The 23,806-nt window shown below is 41.6% G+C and overlaps 1 protein-coding gene across 2 annotated transcripts; it reads right to left on the bottom strand.

The window, feature by feature from the left end:
• Positions 1–6,085: 6,085 nt before the first annotated feature.
• LOC149081515 (stomatin-like) lies at positions 6,086–22,542 on the bottom strand. Of its 2 annotated transcripts, XM_089237356.1 has the most exons (9): positions 22,373–22,542; positions 15,292–15,412; positions 12,891–12,985; positions 10,886–10,958; positions 10,153–10,235; positions 9,721–9,924; positions 8,802–8,857; positions 8,588–8,666; positions 6,093–6,452 (listed from the first exon to the last, which is right to left on the bottom strand). In XM_089237356.1, exons 2-9 carry the CDS (start codon positions 15,410–15,412, stop codon positions 6,264–6,266), a joined length of 900 nt encoding a protein of 299 aa, XP_089093482.1. In that variant the 5' UTR covers positions 22,373–22,542; the 3' UTR covers positions 6,093–6,263. The 2 variants fall into 2 exon arrangements, with proteins under 2 accessions (XP_089093483.1, XP_089093482.1); XM_089237357.1 differs by lacking the exons at positions 10,153–10,235; positions 10,886–10,958 and having other exon boundaries at positions 6,086–6,452.
• Positions 22,543–23,806: the final 1,264 nt, after the last annotated feature.

The following is a 23,806-nucleotide window of genomic DNA, read 5'->3' as shown; positions in this document are numbered from 1 at the left end:
GTTTTTCTCTGGAAAAATATCTCTCAAGAAAATGAAGATCTCTATCTCTCTCTCTCTCTCTCTCTATACATACATTAAATTGCCTACAAAAAACAGTTTCTACCTTCAACGAAACAACTTCGAAAATCCACAAAAGAGAAGTTGATCTTCTACGAAGAGAACTAGATAATATAATGCGAAGAAATTCACTTTGATTTTTAATGGAAATTAAAAATCAAAGAAATCTTCCGACAAAATGAAAAACTATTTTTTGTTGTTGTTGTTGTTTTGAAACGAGAAAATGAAAGTAATATACAGTATATGTTTCAAGGTATAAAAAACAATTTCTAAGGGAAAAAAAAAATATTTGTATTTCACAAGCTTCCATTTCAATACCACTAGGGGGGCCATATGGCTCCCGGTTGAGAACCACTGCTATAGACCACCGGGATTCTCATCTAATTTGGGGCTAGTTACGGGGGATTACTAGCAACAGTTACGGTTTAGGGGCCGTTCAAGTATTACGTGATCATCGATGGGAGGGGGGTTTCCGATTTGCTGACTTTTGATGACAAGGGGGAGGGAGGTTTGGATAATGCTTACGTCATTAACCACCCTTTATGAAAATATGAAATAGTATTTTTAATAGCATCTTACTCGCCCGCCAAAGCGAGAAAAACCTTTCGATAGTTTGTGGGCACTTGAAGTCACACCACCCCCCCCCCGTTGATAAGTGCCCTACAGAGCCACTTTAGTGACCTCTAAATGTTTCGCGGATCCAAGTGATCTGGAAGTGTGTCCGGGCTGCTTAAGTGCTCTGGAACTGTGCCACACATCACGCAAGTGATGCGTAATTGTATGCCACGGATCACTTAAATAATCTGAGAATGTGCCGCGGGTAACTTGGGTGATGTAGAACCGCACTGGGGGCCACTTAAGTGCTCTAAAACTACGTCCCATGTCACTCAAGGGATTTCCAAATGTTTCACGGATCGCTTAAGTGTTCTGGAACTGTGTCCCAGGTCATTTAAGTGATCTGAAAATGTGCCACGGGACACTTAAGCGATCAGCAAATGTGCCACGGGACACTTACGCGATCTGTAGATCTGCCGCTTAGTTCATTTTTTTACAAAAGTAGGTTTCAGAAGGGTAGGCCGCATCAAATAACTCCCCAGGGCCATATTTGGTCCACGGGTCAAGGGCCTTTATGCGATTTATCATTGTATTCATTGTATCAATGAATTTATAAGAAATAAATTTTGAGTTCATAGCCTTTAAATAACATTGAAATTAACAGAAGTTTATTATAATAACATATAAAAGTATTTTCTTCCGAAATTTCAATTAAAAAATAAATTTTTGATCGTGGGGGGACGCCACCGCCATTATTTATTTAAAAATAAATAGCGACCTACCACCAAAGCCATACAATGATGAATCGCATAAAGGCCCTTGACCCGCGGACCAAATATGGCCCTGGGGAGTTATTTGATGCAGCCTGCCCTTCTGAAACCTACTTTTTTAAAAAAATGAACTAAGCGGCACATCTACAGATCGCTTAGGTGTCCCGTGGTACAAGCACGAGCCCCCCCCCCCTATGCCCCTTCCCCGTGTACGTCTCTGATCCAAACAATATGCGTTAGGATTCAGCGGGGCAGAGCTGATGACGAAAAACTTGCCCACAAGGGGGGGGGGCGAGGGGGTGTCAAAAATGGCAAAAAAAAATGTGCTTACGTAATACTTGAACGGCCCCTCATCACAAAAATTCATTTATACATGACTTCCTACCTAATATAGTTTTATATAGTAGTTCTATTAACATTTTAATTTGAAATTTTAGTCTAGAAGAATCAAGATAAAACAGTTAGGTATCGAAAAAAAAGGTACGATATCGTAGAAAATATGAATTTGAATATTTGTATGGGGAAACCGTAGTTTTTTCATGTAAAACTGATAGTTTTCATCTTCAGACGCAGTTGACAGCTTCTCTGGTCGCCATATGGATATACGGGAGAGCATATTTGATACGAGATATACACGTACGTATCTACTGTACTTATCTCGGTGAAGAAAACGGCAATAACTCAAGCGAAAAACGTTCATCGCTGTGTCGAAAATTCCTTCGAGTATTTTAATATTGGAAGAGATATTTCCGCAGCCATTTTTTTTTCTCCGCTCGTAGATCAATCTTCACTTCGATCCTAAACCCGCGGTGCTTTATAGATGGCAGTTCCTCGAGCATTTCAAAGCCCCATACATTCGGTTCAGTGAAATTTATGACTGCAATATTGAGACAGAAAATGTCCCGGAAAAAGTCTCGAAATATATATTTTGGAAGATAAAAACCTGAAGGAATCTAAAATATTTAAAAATGTTTGAACGGCTATAGACTGATAACTGTGTGGTTATGCAGATTATTCAGATGTTTGACAGTCAATTGTAGTCATAGGGGTTATGAGCTTGACATGAAAACTTATGGAAGTTTTGAAGTCTTGGTGAAAACTGTGGAATTCGATTTTTGAAACCACGAATGTAACGGAATATAAGGTAGAATATTTCTAACAAGATATTGCTTTAACTGAATACGCAACATCCATATTTTGTGGATATTATCCACAAGTGTCTATTCTTACACAGTTTAAATAGACTTTTTTATTGATTTTATTCAATTACTTTCATTTTTTTACTATGCTGTGAAAATGCAGAGAAACCTCAATACAACGATACTCGATATAACGATAAATCTCTCGCCAACGATGTTTTTCAAATCATGTTTGGAATTGCTTATAGTCTGAAGTTAAACACCTCCCGATGCAACGCTATCCTCTATTACAGTGTTTCCAAAAGTGGGCAATATCGCCCTCTTTTCCGTTTTTCCGTTTAGTCCAAGATTTTAAACATGTATTTTGATATTGAAATCCAGGACCGAATTTTTTGTTTTCGTTGAAGAAGCGCTCAATGCAGGTTCCGTTAAAGACAGATTTTACTGTATTTAATAATTTGGAAGTAATTTCTATCACTAGTTCCGAAAAAAAAGTAATACTAATTTCTTTCATATGTTCTTAAGTTATTCACCAACTCCAGAATTACTTGTTTCCAAAATAACTGAAATTATTTCCTCACAGGAATTCTGGAATCATTCTTCTACTAATTTGAAATTTTCATCAATTACGAATTAATAATACAAATTATTATGAATAATAATTCTGAAATTATTCCTTTCAAAATTTCGGGATTTTTTTTTAAGTATTGCTGTGAATTCTATACCGCAGTGTAACTCACAGTGACCTGCGAGATCAATCTAATTATTATTTTGAATTTTATCGTTTCCCATTATTTTCAGCAACTTCCTAAACATTGTCGGCGGACCACGGCAAAAAGGTCAAAAGCATTGAAGAACCCAGCTGCAAACAATACCACCGCTATATTACAGATCAAAAGTGAACCATAGAATCATAAGAGGAAACTCTATTAATCACGCTGAGAAAATACTAGTGGGTAATTTCTGGAATAACTTGACTGACCTGCTGACAGTACGTGTAGTACCGCCAATAATTTTCCAGCCGAGAATCCATACATGCAAAAGCCTAATGGTACTAATAATCCCTGAGCGGTACAGCACGTCTCTGCTTAGTGTTGCACTAGTCGTGTTGTTGACGTTGAAAATAGCATGCACGCGGTGTTGCTTCACGCACTGGCACATGCCAACACGATTGTTGTCTTCTCGTCGCGTTCTCAGCGCGTGCTACAAACGAATTCACGAAATCACGGGAAAAATAGATGAAAAAAGAAAAGCAAAATACGGAACGCGGAAACTTTTTTCGGCTTCCTGTTGTATACGGAAGTCTCCAAATGATGATATTACTTCTCCTAACGCATCCTCACCTATTTGGCGTTGATTCAAACTGAGCCAATGTCGCTAGAAAGTTGCCAAACGTTTACCGTTCTCTTCATTGAAGATGCTTTAAGAAGTCCATTCTTTTCAAAGAGAGAGAAATATTATTTCCCATGTTCACGGTGGGAGAAAACGATCAGTCATTTTGGTTCGCGTTTAATTAAACGTTATGGCGGTAGTTGTTTCTTCACTTTTGAAGCCATTTGTTTCAGTTGTCAGAGTATAGTTAGAAGAGTATCCAAACTCCAATTCTTTTTTTGTTTCGGTATTCAAATTACTAGAAAACCCCTCGTATTTTTTGTTTATTTTCGTCATTCGTATTAATTTAAATTTCAGTCTAAAAGCAGTTCTAGAAATTGATTTTCACGCGTCGAGTGCAGTCTCCAACAGGAATTCTTCTGGTTTGTGGGAACAGATTTCTGAGGGGTTACTGTACGTGTTGCGAGTGAACGATTGAATAGGAAATTTACAGGTGGTCTCCCACGTCTCGTGACCCATTATTTATTTTACCCTTTACTAACACGGACGTAACATTGCATTCAAAAGCCAGTGCGTTGAAACAAGACTCCAAAAAATATAGTTGCAAAGGGATTTATCGTTATATCGAGTATCGTTGTAGCGAGATTTCACTTGGTAATGAATTCAATTCTAATTGAATCCAATCAGTTGTAAAAGGACGACGAAAAATTTCATACTTTTCTTTCAAGGAAAAACACTACTTAAGTCAAAAGGGGGAAGCGCCAGAGTGCCGTGTCGGTAAAGATGCTCGTCTTTCACCGTGAACGTTGCCGTCCGTTCTCAAGTTCGAAACGGAGAAGAATGTACATAATCTATATTTTACCTAACGAGCTTGAGCAGGCCACCAATAGATGGCGCCTTTATGTGGCCAGATTTTCCGTATGGTGAAAGTAGTGAAATTCAAACCGGATCTGTTTTCTTTCCTCTCTCTCTTCACCATCGCGAAGCTTTATAGTAAACCCCCCCCCCCCCGCCGCAGTTGGTTTTCTGTGGTTCCCAACTTTAAGGCGCAAATGCGAACCGATCTCCCCGTTTAAAAGTCTCGCCACAGAGAGCAACAGACCTACAAACAGCACAAATGTAATCAATCAGAACACATCACTCACTTTCCTTCTGAAATATAGAGATGGCAGCACTGAAAAATCAAACACAACACTACATATGCACTCAGACTGTTAGGTACACACACAGTTACATCTCCGGCACAACTCACTAGGTAGCGAATCACCCATAAATGGTGATAGACCTGAAAGATGATATAGGTTTGAAAGATGAAAGAACGCAACCCCCCGCCCCCCCCCACTTCAGTTGAAATTGCTTTTTCTTTCCCCTCCTTTCTTTCAACACTCCTGTTAACGATTTTTTACCCACAAATATAATGTATTTTTCTACTATATGCATGTGAGCGCGGAAGAGAAGACGTAGGGTGAGGGTGAAAGGAAAGACTCTGTTACTACCATTTACCTATTCAACTTTTTCCTTTTATATTTTTTCCTTGCCTCTCCCTTTTCTAGCATGCGGTTAGGTTAGGACGAGGTTACCAGATTCATCACTGATTCGCCGAATGGAAATAATTCAATAATTTGTTACCAAAAGCTTGTCCGTCAAATGGTTAATGGTAAATGATAACTTCGTTATGTCGAAATTGATCGATACGTATCTGGACAATGGAGAACCCTTCGTTCCCCCAGTCAAGATTTCTGCCGCTGTACGGTCGTGTGGGTATCATGCTGGACTCATGTCCTGAGGATCCAGGTTCGAACCCCATTGACGGCACAGTGGTGGTCGGTTGAAGCTGGGTTTTCCAACTTTAAGGTGCGAATGCAAGCCGGTTTCCCATTTGAAAAAGTCTCTCCTCAGAGAGCAGGCAGACCTACAACACGATACAGGCATTTCCATCTTTACTTCAGAAAAGGGAAGACAGATGGCGGCATGAACACTAAACAAGCGCAACTCAGCAACATAAATACGTTAGGGGGTCACACATACACTCAGAACACACATTCCGGCATGTGCAGATTCGTTAGAAATTCCGCAGAGTAATGTGTGGTTAAGTAGTAGTGAAGATTTCTACTTCGGGATCACACGCCTTTATGCGCCCTCCAAACTTTTACTGGTGCTACCGCTGCCAGCCATGAAAACATTCTCTCTTCCCTTGAAGTTGTATTTAGTGCAAAAAAAAAAAGCAAATGTGAATTTTATATTAAATATTTGGAATTTATTCATAAAAATAAATGTCTCTAGATAATGCAAAATTGCCATATTGAACAGATTCATCTCGCAAGTTATAATCGATATAAACGTGAACTAACGAATTAAAAACTACCCAAAAAGTTTGTGGGTGTGAAGAGCACTTTGGCAATGATGGCGGTCACTTCTTGACACACGAGGCCAATAAATCCATCGGCAACGGGAAGATGATCGTCGAGTTCTTCTCTTCGGCTATCATACTCAGCGTGTGCAGGTATCGCAGCTGCAACGCCGCTGGTGCTTCCTGCAGCACCAGTGAAGCTTCCATGAGAGCTTGTGAAGCTTGCTTCTCACCTTCTGCGGCGATTACCTGAAATATACATAGACGTGTTTTTTTTTCTTAGAAACTCATCTCTTCGATGAAATGGAATCACATAGCAATTTGTTGCTCGAGAGCACCGTGGAACTCCACACCAGCAGCGCTACACAGCTGCATCCCACACAAAAACCGATTTCGGGGTGTGGCTACGTGAAATCAGCCATTGAAATCGCCCGCGCTGTGTCAGCCAGAACTCAAAATCAGTTTTTGGCGCTGCTTGGTGTGGACCCGGCTTTGGAGTTGATCTATGAAATGATTTCGTTTATATATTTACACTTTATTTACAACGGATAATATTTACACAATATAAACGTAAATGCTGGTAGAGAAAAATGTGGCCCGTGCATGGCGAGACACAGACACGCGCGTCGGTGAGTAGGACAACATCAACCATAAACAAACCGAGCCAGACGCCTTTGACTCCCGATTTTCATTGTGATGCCACTAGCAGAAAATACACTAATAATTACACAAGCTGGAAAGATACGCCAGCGCCATCGTGCGGGCAGCACTACAAGCTGTTCCTTATTTTGTGCTCGAGAGGCTATGATTAAACAAAAAAATGCCTAAAAACTACAATACTGAAATGTTATACAGGGTGTCCCTGAACTCATGGGCCAAACTTTTAGGGAGGGTAAAATACCCAAATAAAGGCATTTTGTGTGTAGCAGTGTCGGGTCAGAAATGAAAAGTGTTGGCGGAAAAACACGAAATACTAAGGAAATTGGAAAAAAAAAACTTTTTATCAACATTATTGTGTGAAAGTTTTGCTAAGAATGGTTTCGTACAAATAAATTCTCAAACGTCCGACCATTAACAGTGATAAAGCCCTGGATGCAATGATTGGCGGACTGCTAAAAACCCTTTTGTTGCATTTCCTCAGCATTCCGTGTTTTTTCCGCCAATACTTTTTATTTCAGACCCCACTTCGCTATACAAAAAATGCTTCAATATAGGACTATGTGTATTTTACCTTCTCTCAACGTTTGGCCCATGAGTTCGGGAACACCCTGTATATTTGAAAAAATGTACATTATGTTTGTTTAAGATTGAACATACTTCAAATATGCCATGTTGTTCTAGTTACCAGATCCTGAAAATTGATATCGGGTAATTGATCGAATCAAAAGACAAATCGATACATCTACTAATGTAGGCTACATAATCACGCATGTGTACCGGAGGATTTGGCGGAAGTTTTTTGCTTATGTCTGCACTAGATGGCACTACTACTACTGCTTTACCATGTATGTACCTCATGCACATTCATCTGCGGAATTTCTAACGAATCGGGACATGTCAGAATGTGTGCCTTGATGAACACGTATCCGGGAGATGCTAATCCTTGAGTGGTTCAGCATGATTTTTCTCATTTCTCTAATCATAGGATTATCTATATGTATGGCCACTAAAGTATTTATGTTGTAAGATTTGTGCTTGTTTTGCGTTCTCTCTGGTGCTGTCATCTGTCATCCATATTTAGGTAGCACCGCTACAAAACTTTTTATATTCTCTCCGATTTTACTGGTATTGTTTGCACACCAGAGACTACCTTCTTTGTGCTCCCGAAAATGATCAATCGTAACAGTATCATTTGGAATTATAGTATGTAAATCTTGGTGACGGTGGCAATCAACAAGGCGAAAACTCGCGGACCAAATCTGGAAGATATTTTAGGGTTACTTGGCCATTTCTTAAAAATACTCAACAATCCGGTATATGCCAGTGGTTATCAAAGTGTACTCCTACGGAAGTTGCGGCCAACTGGCGTCATTGATGCGTATTCGATACTTTGGTGCCGATTCTTTTCTAGAATGTTATGGGACGGATGAATAATGACTAGTACAGCCGTGGGTCACAATAGTACGAGAACCATTGCCATGACACAATAGGACGTCTGACAACCCTACACGCTGCGTGCCCTTTGTATTAGGACCGAAGCCTTACACTTCGGGCTTGAGTATTGGTAGGAATCTAATTCTGATTGGATTGTTTGATTCAATTTATGGTCAGATTTTTTTTGGTCAGATACTCCTGTCACTTTTTCCATCCGACAATCCCCTATTACGAACCAATGGCATTTTAGAATCAGAGACATTTCGAAATCAGTTTAAATTATACCGTACTTTTGCCCGGGCTTCCCTCGAGGCTTCGGCTTCCGCTGCCATTGCTCTCTGCATCTGAACCGGGAGTCGGACTTCTTTCCTGCAATGAATGTCCCCAAATTTGTATTCAACCCGAATCAATGTATAAAAAATGCAACAAGCAACTAATGCGAGATATACTGCATTGCTAAAAAAAAAAAGAAAAAATTGTCCAAATGCAGAAATTTCGACTTACATCTCAACACGTTCCACTTGGACACCCCATGGTTTTGTTGCTTCATCCAGAATCTCCTGCGCATAGATAAGACTTCTTTAACAACAAATTAAAAATAGCATTCGTATACAAAGCTTTGCTGTGTGTATCTTCAATTATCTCATTTCGAGGACTCGTAGGAAACGACTAGGACTGAGGAAATTGAGGTCGGATCCGCCCGCTTCCCCCTTTCATGTGGTACAGCCCTTAGGCTACTATTTTGTTAGTCATCAAGTTGTCAAATGGACACAGAAGAATTTTTTTAACCTTATTGAGAGACAGTTCAAAGCAGGCTCTGATCCAGGGAGAAGGGCAAAGAGCCAGAAATACTATGGAAAATAATGATCCAGTTCCATATGGAACGTATATTCAACCCCTCCCCATACGTGCTTTAACCACAATAATTCTATGTATGGCCCTTGTAATTTACTTTGCGCCTTTTATTCCCATTAGTTCGCACTCCCGGATATATTGTCCCCCCCCCCCCCACGGGCAAATCAGCCAGGATATATCCAAACGGTAGGCTATGGCACACTTTACCCGGAAAGTTTGACTTGGGGTGTGTAAGTGTCTTGCACTTGGATGTTGTTCTGGTACCCAAAGCACTTGATGATGTCCATAGGTGTGTGCCGAAAGGTCTAGACGGGAGCCGTCTGGGGATAATATGATCATTGGCACGCATCGAATTGGCCCTCGACTGTCTATCGACTCTGATTCCTGAATCATTTTCACTTAGTCAGTGTCTGGTCTTTGGTAGAAATACACCGTATTTCCCTCGGGCTTGGTCAGAGGGTGCATTAATGTCTTGACTTGCTGAGGGGTTGCGGTAAGGAAAGAAAGCCCACTCCAAAAGCATGTCTGTGTATGCGTTCACCTGAAGTCTGTCTGTGTATGTACTCACTTGCAATACAGCGCTGGTCTCGCTCCTCTCGGTGAGTATCTCCGTCAAGGTCTTGGTGCCGAGTATCGTACGCAGGGTTGTGATAGCCAGCAAGTAGGTCGCCTGGCTGCAGTTAGCGACGTTCACGATCGCACGGGTGGCGTCCTTGATCCGGTAATATAAGACCGCGTCCACGGCGACCGTCACAGAGTCCTTCGAGAGGATCTGGAAAAGAGGATAAAAACACGACAGATCTAAAGAACTCGAATCGGGAGTGTGAGAATCATTATAAGGTTAGAGTGACCGCGTAATGAGTCCTACTCAGTCCCCATGGCTCTGGAAAATATAAATTCATTCTGTGAGGCTTTGTGACCAAATAATTATACTGATAATTAAGATCACAAATCATCATCAAAAACACTATAAATTGCATAAGAACAAACGGATTATCACCTCCTGCATCGGGATATTCAAACATATGGTGCGCAGATCCACCTTGAAATACTCATCCGTACACGGCAGGACAAAAAACACCCCTATAGCAGGAGAATAAAACACGCCTGTGAATCTCTTTATTGAGGGGAGGGGGGTCACAAATTCCAAAAACATCTGAATATAAAGCAATAAAAGCTGCTGTTATAGGAAATCTGGTGACACATATAAACAGATTTACAACGCGTATTGTAGCCTATAAGCCAGGTTTAAATCGAAACGGAAAGGCACTGATCACTGTGCTTGTAAAGTGGAGCCTCACATAATGGACATAAAAATTAAAGGCTAATTTTTACATTTTGATGACTATACAACCCTTTGCAACAAGAACGGCGTATCTGAGTACTGCAAGTTATTTGGAAACATTTTTCCCAATTGCAATTATGCCTCTAGAATTAATGGTTCACCAGCAAAATGTCATTCTCCCTGTTAGCTATGCACCCTGTATAGAATAGAGAGAAGCTCATCAACTGACCCTGTTAGCTATGCACCCTGTATAGAATAGAGAGAAGCTCATCAACTGACCCTGTTAGCTATGCACCCTGTATAGAATAGAGAGAAGCTCATCAACTGACCCTGTTAGCTATGCACCCTTATAACGAACAGATTATCATGGTCAACACAGGGTAGAAATGCTTGACACATCGTCATCAGTATTTGTTTAACATGCGTACGATTGCAATGGATCACTCACCGGGTCCCCTGGCACCTCCTTTCATGAGCCTCCCGAGACGGAATATCACTGCTCTTTCGTATTCCGCGACCACCTGGGGGGGAAAAAACAACCATTTTGAATCTTGGTAATTCTTTTTTATGCAGATAAGTAATCATGTTCGTATTGGTCGCGCTACATATACTCCAAGTCCCACCCCCTCCTTCTAATAAGGCTAGTGCCCGAGCCCAGAAAGCCGCTACAAATTATTCTTATCACACTATAAAGTCCAATGTACTACAGTCGAATCCCCTTATAACGAACTCCAAGAGACCGGAGAAATCTCACTTCGTTATAAGGGAATTCCAGGTTTTTGCATTGTTCCTACGTAAACTTACCTTGGGAATTTTGGATTCTTTGGAGAAAAGTATTCGTTAAAACAAAATTTTCGCTACAACAGTATTCGTTAAAACGGGATTCGACGGTATAAAGTCGAATCCCGGTTTCCTTCACTCCGCAGAAGCGAAAAATCGCAAAGGATTATGGGGAAAAGGGGGTATCTCTTTCTTTAATCCTATTTCCCTAAAGCCCCGTTCACATGTGCAAGATTGGGGGTCGTTTTGGTGATAATTACCGGCATGACAACTTTTTTCCCCTCGTAGGGAAGAAAAAAGGGGGAGAGAAGCTCATCAAAAAAAGACCATCTTTCTTGGGGTGGATTGGTGGTCGACACCGACCTTCTCTCCCATAATCCTTTGCGCCGCGAAAACTAGTATAAGCTCCTTCGTCAGCCATCTTGAATCAATCACTTCCGTTCAACCTACGTAACCAGTGACGACTTCCGGAAAGAAGAGGGGGGGGGGGATTACCGGCATAAACTAAAGCCCCGTTCACATGTACAACAAAACATCCCGGGAAGTTCCCGGTAACGCAGATTTTCGCTACAAACCGTTCACATGACGTTAAGTTTATGCCGGTAATCCCCCCTCTTCTTTCCGGAAGTCGTCACTGGTTACGTGGGTTGAACGGAAGTGATTGATTCAAGATGGTTGACGAAGGAGTTTATAGTAGTTTTCGCGGAGCAAAGGATTATGGGAGTGAAGGTCGTGTCGACCCCCAATCCCCCCCTCCCCCAAAGAAAGATGGGCTTTTTTTGATGAGCTTCTCTCCAACCTTTTTCTTCCGTACGAGGGGAAAAAAGTTGTCATGCCGGTAACTATCACCAAAGCGACCCCACAATCTTGCACATGTGAACGGGGCTTAAACGTCATGTGAATGGTTTGTAGCGAAAATCCCCGTTACCGGGAACTTCCCGGGATGTTTTATTGCACATGTGAACGGGGCTTAAGAAGGGAAAAAGGTCACCAAGGAGGAGCCAGAACTCCCAAGGCTACCGCAATATTTCACATATAAAAGGGGCTTACGGGTACTCTTCTTCTGAGGGTGGGCATAGATCAAGTTTGTTCCACCTCCAATGGAGTGCGGGACTCTTCACTGATTTGGGAACGTGTCGTAGGCCACTTAATTCAGTGATCTGAAGCAGCAACGCAGGTCACTCGAGTGATCTGCAAATGGTTGCTTGTCATTTAACTGCTCTGGAACTGTGAAGCGATGGTCTGTAAATATGGGGGTCACTATATATCTTAGGTCACTATATATCTTAGGTCACTTACGGGATCTGCAAGTGTGCTGCAGGTCACTCAAGTAATCTGTAAATGTGTCGTGGGTCACTCAAGGGATATGTAAATGTGTGACGGGTCACACCAAAATCTTCTGGGAATCTGACGCGTGATATGGAATTTTAGGGGGTCACACTTAAATAAGCTAAAACTGCACCACGGAAATTTGCAGCCCAGTTCATTTTTCAAAAAAATTAGGTTTGACGTCGCGGCTCATATCAGATAGTTCGGAGGGCCACGTTTGACCCGCCAGCCCGGGGGGTGATCATGTATAGCATAGAAGATGCTCGAGCCTAGAAAGAATAAAAGGGTCGAAGGACCCCCACCAACTGCAAAAAAAACATGATATATAAGCAACACATGCATACCTTGAAGCTGAGGAAGATGGATATCGGGAAAGTGATGATCGCGAGGACGTACGAGAAGAACACCATCAGGCAGTTCGCGAATCCGGGTTTCTTCTCTGTAATCAGAAATCAGAACGTACAGTTGGAAACATATGAATTAATTTTTACTTGATGAATTTCAGAAATTATTATCGAGATCAAAATGAGTCAACAGCCTTCCATCTTGAAGGCGGATGTCGTGGTTGTGGTTTTGCTTCTTTATCACATTTTCTTCTCGTGGCTCCCTCTATCTCATCCAGGGCCCCTCCCACCCAGGAGCGAGAAATTTGCTACTTATTGAATTGATTTGTCGAGTAAATTTGAATTTTTCCCCCTTTTTTTCCTAAGTGCATTCGGTCTATACACCCCTGAACTACTACTACTAAACCACACACGCAACTTGTCTTTATTCTGAACTTCTAACTGAACTTTCTATTATGAACTTCTAACCAATTGGTGCATGTTGGAATATACGTGTACGTGATGTGGTCCTAACGTGAAGTTTGTTTCTGTGCAATGCTTGTGTAGTGCTTTAATATTATTAAACCAAACGCGCCCCCACGTTAATATTCCTGAGGAACTTCTAAAGTATAGGGGATAGGGGACGTGCGGGACAGCAAGATATATATATATATATATATATATATATATATATATATATATATATATATTACTGAGGACAATATCCGTGGTAGACCACTTGCTTGTGTTCCACTTCATTCAATCATTCATTCAAACCGATTGCTACTAAGGTCTATCGCGATGGACAATTTACTAATTGTAAGTGTGTGCACCGAACAGTCAGAGTGCGTATCTGGTGTTGTGTATGATGTTCCAGTGCTGCCATCTTGTTAACGGGGAGATCGACTCGCATTCGCGCTTCGAAGTTGGAAACCACAGAAAACCAACTTCAGCTTACCACCACTGTGCCGACGGTGGGGTTTGAACCTGAGGCTTGTGTTGTCCTGCCATCTACCATCAATTTTTTTTCCTAACTATGAGTGAAGTGTCATGATTGAATAACTGTACCGTTGTGTAGGCCTGTTTGCTCTCTGCGACGAGACTTTTCAACGGGGAGACCGGCTCGCATCCGCGCCTCAACGTTGAGAACCACATAAAGCAAACTTAAGCCGACCACATCGGTGGCGACGGTGGGATTAGATCACTGGACTAGAATTGACAGTGAGCTTTTTCTCGTGAAAGTTCTGCGCAAGGTCGCTGACATAATGGCACTCCCCCCCCCCCCCAGACGAAGTAATGCTCCGGGGCCTCGTACTAAGCTTAAAGTAGCGGCTCAAGAATTAACCCTTGGAAAACATAACAACTGAGGTCGTGTAAGCTCCCTATTGGGCATGACTCCTCCCCGGGCATGTCTGGTTGGAGCACATTCGTGAGGATGGCCTTGGTTCTAAGAGCAGTCAGAATTGTCAACCATATTTTACTTAAAATATTTGTTTCTTCAGAGCGCATTTTTATAGCCCTCTGTGGCCCCCTTAGCCAGGTGTCACGGCTCCCCGTTCATTTGTATTAATCCGGGCTTTCCCCCCCCCCCACAGTTCTATAATATCCCCCATAACCACTGGAGGGTGTGCCCAGATTGAGAAACACTGATATACAGCCGACGCTAAACATAAAACGGAATTGAAAAATTAATGCACCCGATGCAATTGTTATGAGGTTCCTCTGCCACTGTGAATAGGCCTAATTTCCTGTAAAGCAATTTTTCGACCTAGAATTTTTATATAACTGGTAAGCAAGGCCCACACTGGTGTCCAGCCTGGAAATTATTTCCATTCCGCAAATATTTTCCTCCAATGTCTGTCTTTCCTTACTGCAATGAAGCACCAGAGGCATAGGATGGCCCAGCCTAGCCAAGTCTTTCTTGATGAATATTTGTTTCGAGTACGCTCTCTATGTTGTGACTGTTGGCTTTTCTTCGGCCAATGCGTGGCCAGACGAATTGGAAGATAGGCAAGGAAGATGGCTCCTTTGGTAAGAGAGCTAGATGGTCCTGGTCGCGTTCTCTTCGACGAGCCTTTAATATACTTTCCAGTATATTTGATGATCATTGTCAATGATGGGGCGGGCGCACTTCCTGCCCATGGTCAACCTTGGATCGTATTGGGCGATGCTGGACACGAGTGTGGCCATAGCTTTAATTTGGGGTCCCATTTTCCCACAGGAGGCTGTTTTGTAATGAATGGTTTGCATAGGTGTCTCTATTAAGAAACATCTTCTAGCTAATCAAAAACCAATGAATTAACTAGAGAAATCAATGTAAGTAGACCCCCGATACTGGCCTAGTGACCCAGTTCAGATGTGGTGGCCATGATTTCAAAGTCCCGAATCCCCCCCCCCCCCCCCATTTGCGTAAGAAAATTACCTGACGTGGTTGGGCGATCGTCTTGACGTTCACTTTTCGGGGTACCTTCTTTGGACGCCATCTTCTCAACGGGTTCATGTGGTGACGGCAAATCAGATACCTCTTCACCTTGATCGGACATCTTCAAAGGAAAACAAACAACGGCATTATAAATAGAAATTGAAATGAGATGATTTCGAACCGGACTTCGGCCTTTCCAAACGATTGCCTCGCGAAACCTACGAAGCCTTTGTAACAGTTTGCCGAACAGGTGCAATGACATACGATACAGAAGTTTGTATCAGACTGAAAAATCTAGCAACACATCGGTAAATTGAAATGGTCCCGAACCCAGTGACTTATGACGTCACGGCGTCCAGGAACGTTCCTATTGGCCAAATAATACTCAAACATTCTGGATTTTTTTTCCCTTCAAAATTGCCCGAATTCCTAAGAAATAAATAAAAGAACTTATGACATGAATGTCGCTCTCCACTTGTTAATACAAGATATACGGAAGACTGGATGTTGTGAAGATATTTATTATTTCAGATGTTTATTTTTTAAGGAAGGAAAAAACTCATCTCTGCCTCCACCGGGAGTCGAACCCGGGTCCCTCGATTGCCGGACGAGTGCTCTGACCACTAAGCTACAGAGGAGATAGAGATTTTTTTTCCTTCGCTAGAGCGTATATATGCAATATATATGCATATATACGCTCTAGCGAAGGAAAATCTCTATCTCCTCTGTAGCTTAGTGGTCAGAGCACTCGTCCGGCAATCGAGGGACCCGGGTTCGACTCCCGGTGGAGGCAGAGATGAGTTTTTTCCTTCCTTAAAAAATAAACATCTGAAATAATAAATATCTTCACAACATCCAGTCTTCCGTATATCTTGTAAAAGAACTTATGCCTGACAGTAAATAAGCACGAGTTACATTTTAGCCATCTTTTATAAAACTTTTTGTTTAATCTTATTCTAGAAAATAACAAACAATAAATACTGAGATTTGAGGTAATTTTCAAATTGCTCAAACTTTTCTCTAAAAGACTGAGGTATAGCAAATCCACTAGCTCTAATATTTTTTTATGAAATTTATTATTATTTTAATTTTTCGGCCAAACTAGCTCGTAAGTTGGAGCAACTTTGTCCCGCATCAAATATTCCTATTCTTTAAAAGCGCTGTAAGGCCGGTATTAAGCTATAAAAGTTTGATAAAATCCCTTTTATACAACTTCAAAAATCTAACTAATAAGGTTATTGGCTACATTCTAGAAAATGCAACTTATTGGCTGCATTTTTCAAGTTTTATAAAAGGACTTTTATCAAACTTTTATAGTGTGAAACCGGCCTAAGACATGCTTGAAGCAATGGAACCAACTGGTTTTGAAGAAAAAGTGCTCAAACATATCAATACGAAAATACACTTTATTTATTCTTAGTTTACGCTGGCAGTTTTCTTTTGGAAAAGAAATGTTTACGAATTAATAAAGAAGAAAGACTAAACAAAATCAGTCTTATTAGAAGTCTAAGAAACGGATGTATCTAAGTACAATTTATAGGACAACTAGAAGAAAACTCGTCCCCCCTCACCGAAACATGGTTCAACAAGATCCTCGGAAGCAGCGAGAACTAAATCCAAAATGGCAGTACCCTTAGTGACTTCAGATACCTGCTGATACCAAAAATTTACGAGCACCGAGTTAAGAAAGTCTCTTTCCCATTGATCTCTAGCTAAAAAGGTTCTCCCAATCGATACCCAATTAAATAGTTGAAATCCCCCTTATATAGCTGTAGCGAGAGCAATGAATCTGTCCAACACAACACAATGCAATTTCCCATTTCCAAGAAATCCTAAAAAAAAATGAATCAAAAGCAGGGCCGTCTTAAAAGCATCATGGGGCCCCCCCGGGCCAAATGATTTTTCTGAGGCCCTACCAGGCAAATTTTCGAAAATCTCAACCAGATCCCATTTTTGTGAGTCTCCCGGACCGTGCCCGGGTGGGACCATGCCTTAAGACGCCACTGGTCGAAAGCACGTGTCATTGGATAGGTTCTTTTCCAATGCCGAACGAAAAGGATAAATTCGCAAGCAACAGAGAGTCAACTTCATGGGAGGAGATACGGCAGGGGGGGGAGGGGGCATTACCCTCCCCCCAGACTTCCAAGTCCGGCTATGGTCAACTTCCGCACAGACGTCCTCCTTTCGCAGTTTTCGAATCTGGTACTCGTATTTCATTTTATTCATTAAAAAACATATTTATATGTAAACATTTAATTAATGAAATTTTTAATGATTCATCCACCAGTAGATTGTTGTCTTTAAAAAAATTAATATTTATTATTTTGCATATTCTAGTATAGTTTTACAATTTTTTTTCAAAGAATTTTCAATATAACAAACTATATTTTCTAACACTTCTTACGAATGCTAGATGGCAGCACTTTATGAACATCTGAGTTGATCTGTTCTTAGCTTGATTGATTCAGCGTTACCAATCGTCCTCCTTTTTGATGTCATTTCACACGTCCTCCTACGTTTCTGAAAATTTCCCCCCCCCCCGCCTTTTCGTTCTGCTTTTCTTGGTCTCCGGAATTATTTGGGACCCCCGGGCAGAAAAAGGGCCTCAAAAAAATGAGATCCGGTTGAAATTTACGAGAATTTGCCTGGTAAGTAAGATCACTCGGCCCGGCGGCCCATGTTGCTCTTAAGACGGCCCCGCTCACAGCAATCCTTAGGTGCACGCGAGCTCCAACGAAAAACTGAGATATTCGTTGCCTTTGTAGTCTAGTGGTCTGTGGCAATGTAGTGCCGTCTTAACGCATGGGCCCGGCCCGGGGGCCTCAAGAGAAGAGGGACCTCACTAAAGTGAGATCCAGTTGAAATTTTATAGAATTTACCAGGTAGGGCCTCTGAAAAATCACCTGGCCCGGGGTGCCCATGATGCTCTTAAGACGGCCCTGGGAAATGGTGTGCAAACTTCTTAAAGCGCGACCCACTTTTGACAAAAAAAAATTTATCGGCGACCCCTACATATGCTGACCATATGTCCCGCGACTGCCCTTCATGGGCTAGCCATATGTCTCCTTTGTTTCCTGGGACATTTCCCGATTTTTTGCTAGTATACGTGCTGTCCCGAAAACCCTTTTCGGAACGCTTATTTCGATTTTGAGATATTGACTTCCAAAGACATTCAATTTTTTTTTTAACATCATATCATCAAATATTTACTTTGATTTTTAATGTCCCTTATGCATAGGATTACCATACGTCCCGTATTTCCCGGAACAGTCCTGGTTTTCTTTTTTTTTTCTGGCTATCCCGACTTTTTTTGAAAAGTGTCCCGGTATTTACACGACGCTGTTGGGTTCTCTTCTTGCCGGCGTCGCCTCGATGTATAATATGTTTCTCTCACTCGCTACAGGTGTATCGGGCTCGTTTCCCTAGAAAGGCACCGCTGCGACCACCATTGGATTCACCTTTATTGGTGGGTGAACTTCAATTCCTTTTTCTTTCACAATAATAAAAATATTCATAAAATCACACGTATCTGCCACTTTTCATCATCTTTATTTGATCACTCAATAACGCAAAGGGTCTCCATGATTTTACAAACTTCACGCCTCACGCTCACGTCTGCACATAGGTAGCTCCCGAGACCCACTGATTCGTCCAAGGTCTCTCGTCTGTCCCCCTTTGTCCCTCAAAAGCAGGTGTCCCGATGTTTCGGCGATTCCATTTTAAGGAACAAGGAGGGTTCTCTTCGCCTCAACTCCTGTCATTCGTGTCTTTAGGAAGCACATCTCACACATGGGCGGAGATACGAGGGGGAGTGCGGGGGCATTGCCCACCCCCAGGGTCAAAAAATGTATATGTGTATATATGAATTGACATCATCATCATCGTGGCCCCCCCTCCCACCAGACCTCCAAGTCTATCTCCGCCTATGATCTCACAGACACCTACTTGGATTTTTATTCTTTATTAAAGTCAAAGATAGAAATTATTTTTCATCTCATAAATTATATAATGATAACTACAACTATAAATAAGAACATTAATCTCCCACATTTGTCTTGTTGAACGTTTTATTTCGTGGAATTCATTTGAATCCACTGCAATTTGCGGCAACGCTTCGTTTCCCGCCATTGCGATTTTTCCGTAATTTCAGCAATATTTGGCAACTTTGTATACTTTTGGCTTTGTTCTTGGCAATAATTGATGATGTCCCGTATTTGGAATTCAAATTTCCCGTATTTCTCTCGAGGAAATATGGTCAGCCTACTTATGCAACAAGATGAACGTGTGACGAGGTGTAGGGTCCCGCTTGACCTTCGTATACAGGGTGATTAAGAAAGAATCATCCGATTTCAAGATGATTCTACACTTGAAATCGACCATTAACAAAAAAAATGTTCCTGACGACCATAAAGACATTCTTTAGTTTTGACATATTTTTAAATAAAAATTAATTTCTTATTTGAAATTTTTTATTTTGGGGAATCTCTCGTGACCCCGCTAGTTCATTGACGCGAGGGGGCCGCGACAGGCGGTTTGCGCACCCGTGGTCCAAGGCGTTCACCCGGAAAGTGAAAGGACGTGGGTTCGATTCTCCGCAAGGGCACAGTTGAATTTTCACTCTTTCCTAAATATATATTCGCATCAGCCAGCTGTCAAAAAATCATCGTACTGGAAAAAAGTGGCGTTACCAAGGGTGTGCGCGCAGGCTAATAAGGTGACTGGAATAAGGCTATTTTCCAGTGGCTATATAGCGCAGACAACACCAGCTGTAGCAGATGTGTAAAGGTCTATCTGCCATTGGCGTACGCAAACAGGGAGGGGGGGGGGGGGTTGGTGGTTATAAACCCCCCCCCCCCAAAAGCAAGTTTATAGTGTTATTTCGCAGGAAAGAACTTACCTCCCACCCCCCCCCCCCATTCAGAAGAAAAATGTTTTTGAAACATCCCCCTTTCCGTGCCCCCCGAGAAAATTCTGCGTACGCATCTGCTATAGCTGGTATGGGCGCACGCTTCTCAGTTTTAGAATCTGGTAACCTCGGCCTGGGGGGGGGGAGAGTTAGAATCCCCCCCCCTTCCTTGCGTACACCAATGGCTGCGACTATATTTGCGTTGGATATCCTTGGAATAAGATTGATATCTACTTCCTAATGATGGAAAATGAAAATTAATGTCTCCGTATTGTCTTTTAATATCCAATATTGCATCAATCCATATAGTTTAAGACTTTTTAAAATTAATTATGGGCCCATGAATTGCATTGAATAAATTTCCTAACTTTAATTTGCGCATTTTTTCAAGCAAAAACACCGATCGATAAATTCGAAATATCTAGCACCCATCGAAAAGAAAAAAATAGATTCATTTCTGTATTTCTTTTGATCTAGATTTGTTTCTTTTACGAGTATCACAGGAAGTCGCCATGTTGGTTACCTTGGATACATTTTGCATTTCCAACACCTTCTATTGCAGAAAGCCCCCGCGCCAAGCTCGTGACATCACTGAAGTCGTCCATTTCACCTGTACCCATTGGAAATAGCTGTCCGACGTATGCGAAACCTTAACCTTTTTTTCCAGTATATCCAATGACTATAGGTGAAATGGGCAACTTCAGTGACGGCATGAGCTTGGCGTGGAGGCTTTCTGTTATAGAAGGTGTTGGTATGGCCCTCAAAGCCAATTGTGAGAGGATTATAAGAAGACGATCTCTGGATCGCCGTTGTAAGGGTAAAAAATTGTTGCAACTCCTCCTCAAAGGAGGAAATATCACGTGATCCAAAAGGCCTCATTCACCCAACAAGATAAATGCTCAGATTGATCATGCTTTCTTCCCAAAAAAGAAGGAAATTTCGGGATAGACGCGTGATAATCCTCAAAAAAATAGTCTCGGGAAAGTTGTCAATTGGAGTCAAAAAAAAAAATGTCAAAAGCAAGTATAGTTGCCAATTACAACCGGAAAATTCCAAAGTTGTTAATTACAGCCAGTGGTGTCGGAAGTGTTTCGAACCTGTGCGTGCTCGTCTTATGTAATATGTAGGAAATTTCGATTTCTGAATCAATTCTGTTGGTGCTCGGACCCGTGTCATAAATTTCCGTTGGTGCTCAAGCACCCACAGCACATAGGCGGAGATAGACTTGAGTCTGGGGGGTACGATGATGATGATGTCAATTCATATATACATGTGTACATTAGATCAGTCGACTCCACCTTTGACGCTGAAGGGGGGGGGGAGGCAATGCTCCCCTCCGCCTCCGCCCCCCGTATCTCAGCCCATGCCACAGCATCCCCGGCTCCGACGCCACTGATTACAGTCAAGAAAATTATCAAAGGCAATTAAAGTTGTAAATTAGAGAAAAAGAAAATTTTCAAGAGCAAGTAAATTGAAGAAAGGATAAAATTTGCTGAAAAATAGAGAATTATGGCGAGAAATAGAGAGGGCAGCAAGTCAGAATGATTAAAGATTCAATTCACCTGAAAAACAACATACACAGTATGTAGATGAATATACTAATATATAACTACAATTAATTATTATGTCAGTCACATAATTATATCATAATATAATTTGTAAGTCATGAAAATAATCTTAATTCTTAGCAAGCCATTTTAAAATTAAGGGGAAAAACTTGATATTTTATGAAAGCAACAGTTGGGACGGACAGCCAAAATTGAAATGACCCGTAAAATATGGGTTACATATGGCTATATATAAGTTTCTATCCCGCCAATGGCAGAAATAACGCATATCTGGCCCACGAACTTTAAGAGTTGTGCACCCTTGATCTACTCAATCCATCGATCAAGAATGTATAATCGCTAAATATCTACTCTTTTACAAGAATTTTTTGTGTCTCCAAATAGGATTTCAATACTACAGTCATAATATAAAGTCATGAACTTCCATATGCTGTTTTTATGATTCAAAATTTCATTTCGTTTATAAATTCCATATCTAAAAATCAAAATACGGGACGTCTGGCAACCACACAAATCCGTTAATTCATATCTTTATGTTTATCGCAATGGTCATGAAAATCTATGAAGCAATGAAACTTCTGAATAGAGAAATACGATGTATAATTACCGTTTTTCATCCCCGTTACCACCAGATATCAATTATCCAGCTCAAGTTTCCACATTGAAGAAACTAATCGAGTCATCAAAATCCTAATAAAAGCTATTATAATTGACAAACATTTGATCCAGACACAAAATCAGCACATCATTGTCCCTCGATAGACTAGAATGTTGTCCCTCGTTGATCTTTAAGCTAACGCTCAAGCATTATTTATAGATACAGGGAGATGCCTTCGGAAAGAAGAAGTGGCCATCTGGTGTTTCAAGAGATCGCTTCGACACTTAACGCGCTCCAGAAGAGCATTCGTTTTGATGGGAAGCGGTTGGATATCAGAGATGAACTGTGAAATGCAAATTCCTCTGTCTCATTGTTTAGAATCTTTATCATGATACGCCACTGTGCGGCGTAACTGTACAAACTTAATTTGAAGATAGGTGAGGGCCCCCAACTTGAGGGGGCGCAGTGGCGTATTTACAGGAGGGCTCAGAGGTGCCCAGGGTGGCAAATTTTAGGAATGAGTGGTTAAAATTTAGTACATAATGGGAAGAGGTTACTCATTCCACTAATTCCCGAATCAGCTGACAATTGTATACTGTCAACATGAGTTTTCCCTTCCAAAAAGAACATTACATTCATTGATAATTTCACTCTGGGAGTTACAAACAATGTGAGAACAATTTTCAGGAATTTCAGCATAATCAGTACCTCCAACGCTAGCAACGCAATGTTATGGAGCATTAGTGTGCACAGAAGCACGTTTATCAACATGTGCACAAGCATTACATTTCAACAAATATTTATTAGAATGCAAAGAATCTGCGGAGTCACTACACAGAGCCACAGCTTTGGAATAAACATTTATTACGACGACACAAACATGATAATCAGGGTTAATGAAAAAGGAAGGCAGACATAGAAATTTTCGAACCTCACGCTTTCGTGTGCAGTGACTCTCTGCTCTGCTGTTTTCCAGACGGTCGTCTCCAGTACCCGGGATCACGTGACACACTCGAGGTCGTTGACCCGACTCTTGGGGGGTCGTCTGCGTGAGACACCACACACTCCCTCCCCAGTGATCACGAGTAATAAGAGGTGATCGCGTACTATGGAGTAGCATCAGTGATCACGAGCACTGTAGACGATCTGGAAAGTGGACAGTACGTGCAGAACGAGTGGTTCTGAGTGGTTTCACAGCAGAATCAGCTGCGAGTCCGTCAGACGTAACTGCAGTTGGTACGTTTGGAGATACAGGTACCGGCTCCACCGTCGGATTCACAAGAAATGCCGGTTTAAGCCGATCGACTGACACTGACACAGTTTTTCCTCTTATGTCCACGTTGAACACTTTGCCGGTCCGGCTGATCACTCTGTATGGTCCTTCAAATGGCTGTTCCAGAGGACGTTTCACCCTATCAGTTCTCAGGAAAACGTGAGAAGTAG

This window comes from Pholcus phalangioides, unplaced genomic scaffold (assembly GCF_987345545.1).
Source record: "Pholcus phalangioides strain wild (caught in Gottingen) unplaced genomic scaffold, Ppha-v1.0 ptg000010l_1, whole genome shotgun sequence".
Lineage (NCBI taxonomy): Eukaryota > Metazoa > Arthropoda > Arachnida > Araneae > Pholcidae > Pholcus > Pholcus phalangioides.
Note: the sequence above shows the minus strand (reverse complement) of the source record. Positions and strands in the feature narration are given on the sequence as shown.